This window comes from Sander vitreus, unplaced genomic scaffold, assembly GCF_031162955.1.
Source record: "Sander vitreus isolate 19-12246 unplaced genomic scaffold, sanVit1 ctg154_0, whole genome shotgun sequence".
NCBI classification, from domain to species: domain Eukaryota; kingdom Metazoa; phylum Chordata; class Actinopteri; order Perciformes; family Percidae; genus Sander; species Sander vitreus.
The window spans coordinates 687,501-695,000 of NW_027595402.1; the positions used below are offsets into that span (position 1 = coordinate 687,501).

A 7,500-nucleotide genomic window follows, 5' to 3' on the forward strand; every position below is an offset into this window, starting at 1 on the left:
GAAAAAAACAGCTTCAAATATTGTAACGCGCCGCATTTTTTGGCAGTAACGGTAACGCCGTTATTAAGATGGGAAGAGTAATCAATTACATTACTCGTTACTGAAAAAAAGTAACGCCGTTATTCATAACGCCGTTATTCATAATGCCGTTATTCCCATCACTGCATACAGCAAACATCTCCTCACTATCTGCTAGCTGCCTGTCCCCTGAACACACTGTACAAAAACATGGTCTCTGTAGACAGCCCAGGCTCCACACACGGCAACAAAAACAAACTGGCCAACCTGCACCACCAAACATAACAAACAGTCTTCCAGCCAATAACCGACAAGAAGGATTTGGGGGTGGGGGTTGGGGGGGTTAGTGCGTGTAAGGGAGGGGGAGGGGACGGGATGAGGAGGAGGGAGGGGCGAGCTAGCCTCGTTTTGTTTGAAAATACTTTGAACGTCAACAAAAAGTAACGTCACCCAACATCGCTTAGAGCACCTTTTAAGCAGTATCCTGACTAATCGTGCGAGATATACCAGTCTGTGATCCACTCAACATCCTCTGATCTTAACTATTAGTCAAAATAATTCAGATTTTTTCCTTTTTTTAAACTCAGGAATTAGGTATAATTTCATATAAATGATAATTATTGACCATGAATTCCAAAACGAAGTGTAAAACTAGCGTTAATAAGTTGGAATGAAGCTAACAAGATCAAGAACACAATCAGGAAATAATTTATACTTAAAGGACAAAATGGCGCAAAATGAAATAATTTATCATTGTTAATAACATATGTGTACCTAGTCGAACGTTCTCTGGGACACGTTTTCATGCTAATCGAATGCGGCTCTAGCTTTAAAGTGCCCATATTATGAAAAAAACACTTTTTCTGGGATTTGGGGTGTTCTTTTGTGTCTCTGGTGCTTCCACACACATACAAACTTTGAAAAAAATCCATCCATGCTGTTCTGAGTGAGATACGGTTTCTGAATGCGTCCTGCCTTCAGTCTCCGGGTGAGCTGGTCAAAAGCTGCACGGAATCGGCCGAAACGAGCTGGCTAACCGCAACCGTTAGCTCGTAGCGTTAGCATGCTAACGCTAACGCTAGCATGCTACCTCGTTCTCAATAGCAAAGCACTGCTACAACACACACAAGTTCACCATCATCTACTAAAGAACTACTTCCATGTGCGCCCTCATTTAGAAGAAGTCTCCCAGCTAATCCTGCCTTGTAACTGACCGAAGTTGTAGAAACAGCCTTTCTTTTACCGTCTATGGAGCTAGCTAGCTGACATGATCTACATCTGAGCTACTGCGCATGTGCAATCAAAGATAGTACAGAAGAAAAGAGGTCTCACTCTGTAGCTAAAACAGAGACCAGCTGAAAAGAGGATCTGCAGCAGTGAGAGAGAGCTGTGCAGTACAACAAAAATATGGTGTTTTTTGAAAATTAAACCATGTAAACCTATTCTGGTACAACCTTAAAATACAATTATGAACCTGAAAACGAGCATAATATGGGCGCTTTAAACAAGCTACCGCAAACCGGTGGTTAGCTGCTAACGCTAGCTTTTGGGGCACATGGTAAATATCTATTTCTATACCACTAAAAAGGCTCAAAATAGCACCACACTTCAACGGTAGCATAATGAGGGTCCCTACATGTAAACCCGAAGCATTGAGAACTTTGTAAGTGTACAGACAGTTTATTAAAAAGATAGTTTATAAAGACATTAGCATTCTTGTTTACATGCGGGCGCCATATTGGAAAACAGTCATGAGCAGTTGAACAACGATGATTCGGAATTGTCGTTTAATACTTTATAAAGTGGCCAAACAGACGGAGGAAAACACAAGGGTTAAGAAACATCTCAGTATTTTTAATATTTACCATTCTGCAATGTTGTAAAGCTTTCTAATCAACACCCTGCTTTGGTTTTTATTTTGACTTTCCAGAGCCTCGACTAACCAAATTCAAGAGTTGCAGCAGCTGGGTTTTTAGAGGAGGTTCTGAGAGCAGAGGTGGTTTTGGAACTGGATCCTGAATGCGTTAATAAGAGCGGCTCCTAAAACTGGTTTCTAGAAGGCGCGGAAAAGTTCTACGAGTTCTGGAAATACTGCAGGTTGGACAAGTCCGTCTCTAGACTCGCTTTGGGTTTAGGAGTTGGTTTCAAGAGTCCAGATGTTTTTTGGAGTCAGACAAGCGGATTCAGAAAAGGGCTTTGGACTCAAAGCGGGCTCCAGAGTTCCCTCCATGTTTACCGTGCTGCTGGTCGCCTGGTGTTTGGCGTTTGTCGATCCGGTTGGTTGCCGCAGCAACTTCTCAGATCTGATGCTATCGGAGCCACCTGACTTCTACGGCGCCGGTCTGCCTCTGGTACCGGATCACATCCAGACCTCAGACGGAGAGCCACAGCTGGTGCAAGAGACCGCGATCAAGCCCCAGTCCTCCCTGGAGAAAGGACGATCAAAACAAGTCAACAAGCTAAAGCACAAACACGACAGGAAGCCCGACTCGTCTTCCTTCAACTCCTCGCTGGCGGTCCAAATGCGCCTGGTGTTGCCCCCGCGCTGCCTGCAGGCCACGTCGATAAAAAACGCCTTCAAGTACATCAACACGGTGCTGTCCTGCGTTATATTTGCTGTGGGGATCATTGGAAACGCCACCCTGCTGAGGATTATCTGCCAAAATAAAAGCATGAGGAACGGACCCAACGCTCTGATAGCCAGCCTGGCCCTGGGAGACCTGATATACATCGCCATTGACCTGCCAATCAACGTCTACAAGGTACCGAGCTTTATATGTTCATGCTTATTTATGTATGTCACCAAGTGACCGAGTCCCGTTCTTCTTTACCTAAACCCAACTGTCCCGTTCTCCTTTACCTAAACCCAACTGTCCCGTTCTTTACCTAATCCCAACTGTCCCACTCTTCTGATCCTAAACCCAACTGTCCCGTTCTTCTTTACCTAATCCCAACTGTCCCACTCTTCTGATCCTAAACCCAACTGTCCTGTTCTTCTTTATCTAAACCCAACTGTCCCGTTCTTCTTTACCTAAACCCAACTGTCCCGTTCTCCTTTACCTAAACCCAACTGTCCCGTTCTTTTCCTAAACCCAACTGTCCCGTTCTTCTTTACCTAAACCCTTTGTCCCGTTCTCTTTACCTAAACCCAACTGTCCCGTTCTTCTTTACCTAAACCCAACTGTCCCGCTCTTCTGTTCCTAAACCCAACTGTCCCATTCTCCTTTACCTAAACCCAACTGTCCCGTTCTTCTTTACCTAAACCCAACTGTCCCGTTCTTCTTTATCTAAACCCAACTGTCCCGTTCTTTACCTAAACCCAACTGTCCCGTTCTTCTTTACCTAAACCCAACAGTCCCCCTTGTCCGCATGTCACGGAAACGTACCTTTTATAAGCCCACCCACAACCTTTTCCTCAACCTAACTGCATCCAAAGTGACGCCAATAGTCCCGACCCAGCGTGTTTAGATATATAGTATATAAAGGAGACTTTTAGCGTCAATAACAACGCCAAAGGCACCTGACCAAGCGTCCGTATTTTACGCAATGGGAGTGAGAATGTGTTGGTAACGCGTGTTCTGTGATTTGGGCCTCGGGTTGCTCCATAGTTTTGGTACAAAATACAAATTGATCGCACACAAAATGTGCGATCAATTTGCGATTGATAGGGTAGAAATGCATCATGGGATACAAAACAACCTCCCCATATGTCTCTGTGTGTGTGTGTGTGTGTGTGTGTGTGTGTGTGTGTGTGTGTGTATGTGTGTGTGTGTGTGTGTGTGTGTGTGTGTGTGTGTGTGTGTGTGTGTGTGTGTGTGTGTGTGTGTGTGTGTGTGTGTGTGTGTAGCTCCTGGCGATGCAGTGGCCGTTTGCCGACAGTGTGTTCGGTCTGTTCCTCTGTAAGCTGTTTCCCTTCCTGCAGAAAGCTTCAGTCGGCATCACCGTCCTCAACCTGTGTGCTCTGAGTGTGGACAGGTAACACACACACACACCCACACACACACACACACACACACACACACACACACACACACACACACACACACACACACACACACACAGTGATGCCCAGATCTGAATTTCAACTGTAAAACATTTATTGGTACGCTGAACCTGACGTTCGTAAAGTTAAAGAACTCAGTGTCAGTCCCGTATCTGTCCGAACCCGGCCCGGTGGGTACCTTCGGGTACCATTGGGCTCGGGTCGGGTAGCTCTTGACGCTTTGTACACTTGTTTGATGCGTTTTTTTAACGTAACAAACAAAGTCGTAATTGCTGCTTGACCAAACGACCTACGGGGGCGTGTTTTCGGGGGAGGAGAGTCTCACAAACTACATTTTTATCCCTTCGCTCACACCGTTATTGGTTGTTTTCAGAAGCTATTTCATTCCGTATCCTACAAGTTACTACTTTGTGTGTTAGTATGTAATTAAAAACAGTATATCCGTGGTGTACCCAGGTATCGTGCGGTGGCGTCCTGGTCCCGGGTGCAGGGAACAGGCGTTCCCACGATAACGGCGGTGGAGATCGTGGCGATCTGGCTGCTGTCCCTGGCGCTGGCTGTGCCCGAGGCCATCGGCTTCAACATGGTCACCTTCGACTACAGGAACACTACCATGACGACCTGCATGCTGCAGCCCAAGACGCCTTTCATGACGGTGAGTTTTTATAACTGCTTCCCTTCACTCTCACAGCAGCGGAGGAATGTAACTAAGTACATTTACTCAAGTACAGTATAGGTACAAATTCAAGGAACTCTCAAGGCGTCATACAGTCGCTGTTCCCGACCTGTCGCGCGACAATGTGATGTCATCTATTTTTTTTTCAGCAACGCACGACAAAGCGGAAACAGGAAGCATGGACGAGTTCGAGGGCAAGTCTCTCTTGTAAACTTACTGGCTTGATCCGACCAAGTAGGTCATCGGATCGTTGTGCAGACATTCTGAAGTATTCAAAGTAGGGATGCACCGGATTCAGCTGAATATTGGGCTTTTTGACGGGGTTTTGGTTTCCGCCGAACTGAACCCTACTCGGCTGCTGCTCGTTAGCTAACGTTAGCTTTCAAATTTCACCCACCCAACATGCCTTCTGTTAGCCTGGTCCTACCAGACTCTGGTCCATTAGCCTGGTCCTACCAGACTCTGGTCCATTAGCCTGGTCCTACCAGACTCTGGTCCATTAGCCTGGTCCTACCAGACTCTGGTCCATTAGCCTGGTCCTACCAGACTCTGGTCCATTAGCCTGGTCCTACCAGACTCTGGTCCATTTCATTTGTCCAGAGAGTCTGGCCTCTCTCCATTGACAAGTGTTAACTTCCATGAAGGCGGTACTCTGTACTCAGAGTCACTCTGGATCTGCCGTAACCAATCGCTAACGTTTGGTCGTGACGTATGTCATGCGCATGTGCAACAAGAGGGGAGACCTCTATCCCTTTCTTTCTCATTCTTTCTTCCTCCTTCCTTCCTTCCTTCCTTCCTTCCTTCCTTCCTTCCTTCCTTCCTTCCTTCCTTCCTTCCTTCCTTCCCTCCCTCCTTCCTTCCTTCCTTCCTCCTTCCTTCCTTCCTTCCTTCCTTTCTTCCTTCCTTCCTTCCTTCCTTCCTTCCTTCCTTCCTTTCTTCCTTCCTTCCTTCCTTCCCTCTCTCCCTCTATCCCTTTCTTTCTCATTCTTTCTTCCTCCTTCCTTCCTTCCTTCCTTCCTTCCTCCCTCCTTCCTTCCTTCCTTCCCTCTCTCCCTCTATCCCTTTCTTTCTCATTCTTTCTTCCTTCTTTGTTTCTTCCTTCATTCTTTCTTTCTTTCTTCCTTCCTCCCTCTTTCTTTCTTTTTCTTTCTTTCCTTCTTTCTCTTTCTATCTTCCTTCCTTCCTTCCTTCTTTCTTTGTCTATCTTTCTTCCTTCCATGTTTCCTTCATTTTTTCTTTCTTTCTTCCTTCCTTCTTTCGTTCTTTCTTTCTTCCTTTCTTCTTTCTTTCTTTCCTTCCTTCTTTCTTTCTTTCTATCTTCCTTCCTTCCTTCTTTCTTTGTTTAATTCTTTCTTTGTTTCTTCTTTCCTTCTTTCTTTCTTTCTTTCTTCCTTTCTTCTTTCCTTCCTTCTTTCTTCCTTCCTTCCTTCCTTCCTTCTTTCTTTGTTTAATTCTTTCTTTGTTTCTTCTTTCCTTCTTTCTTTCATTCTTTCCTTCCTTTCTTTCTTTTTATCTTCCTTCCTTCTTTGTTTCATTCTTTCGTTGTTTGTTTCTTCCTTTCTTCTTTCTTTCTTTCCTTCCTTCTTTCTTTCTTTCTATCTTCCTTCCTTCCTTCCTTCCTTCCTTCCTTCCTTCTTTCTTTGTTTAATTCTTTCTTTGTTTCTTCTTTCCTTCTTTCTTTCTTTCTTTCTTCCTTTCTTCTTTTTATCTTCCTTCCTTCTTTGTTTCATTCTTTCTTTGTTTGTTTGTTTGTTTGTTTGTTTCTTTCTTTCTTTCCTTCTTTCTTTCTTTCTTTCTTCCTTTCTTCTTTCCTTCCTTCTTTCTTCCTTCCTTCCTTCCTTCCTTCTTTCTTTGTTTAATTCTTTCTTTGTTTCTTCTTTCCTTCTTTCTTTCATTCTTTCCTTCCTTTCTTTCTTTTTATCTTCCTTCCTTCTTTGTTTCATTCTTTCTTTGTTTGTTTGTTTGTTTGTTTGTTTGTTTCTTTCTTTCCTTCTTTCTCTTTCTTTCACCCTGAGAAATGTTTAATCTCAGAAACACTGTTCATGTTGTCCCGGGGTAGCGGCTCAGACGGCTCAGAGCGTCTCGGATGCTCTCCGTGGGGAAACTGAATGGACTCTTTGGTCCGTTTCCATGTTCTCTGTGTTGTTGTGTTTCAGGGCGAGGTCTCTCTATTTCAGATGGTTTAGATTACATCATTTCCTGTTTACATCTGCAAGTCCTGACTGAACTAAACACGGTCCGCCCCGCTGCCGCCACTCACAACTCAACATGGGTCAACTGACCTATTTCCCCCCAAAATCATTTTAACGGCAATAAATACTAACCAATCACAATGTTCCAGTTGCCTGAAAGTATTCATTAATTAATTCTTTGGGCCACAAAAAGCTCTTTTAGAAAGCAAAGGTTGCGGACCGCTGTTAACGATGTTCTTGAATGGAGAACGAGAGAATCATCTTTTTGGTCTTTTAGGCTTTTTAGGTTCATAATAAATGTCGGCCCACGTATGTAGTATATGAACGTTCTATAACTTTCTATAAACTTTGACTTAATATTTGGTATAAGGAGATGCATGAACCTAACCCCACTTTTATTGAAAACATCTGGAAACTGTTAACATGAGCAGAGGGGCCCCCAAGACAGAAGAGTCCTTTTTTGAAGTTATGCCAGATAAAAGGCATCGATTGGTCAGTTCCCTACTCCAATCATATACTTACATATATCACGTCTTATGTTATTACAATGTACAGGATATATACTGGATTCACACAAAGAAAAGGCAGAGCGACAATATTTGAAGATTGGG

The 7,500-nt window shown here is 44.1% G+C and overlaps 1 protein-coding gene across 2 annotated transcripts in view; it reads left to right on the forward strand.

Annotated features, from left to right (window-relative positions):
• LOC144513240 (endothelin receptor type B-like) overlaps window positions 1-7,500 on the forward strand; it is a 17,941-nt gene that overhangs the window by 2,506 nt on the left and 7,935 nt on the right. For both annotated transcript variants that reach the window (XM_078244254.1, XM_078244253.1), the window contains exons 2-4: window positions 1,949-2,780; window positions 3,866-3,993; window positions 4,478-4,676. In XM_078244254.1, the coding sequence (XP_078100380.1) occupies window positions 2,175-2,780; window positions 3,866-3,993; window positions 4,478-4,676 (933 nt within the window). In that variant the 5' untranslated portion in view covers window positions 1,949-2,174. The remainder of the gene's footprint in view (window positions 1-1,948; window positions 2,781-3,865; window positions 3,994-4,477; window positions 4,677-7,500) is intronic.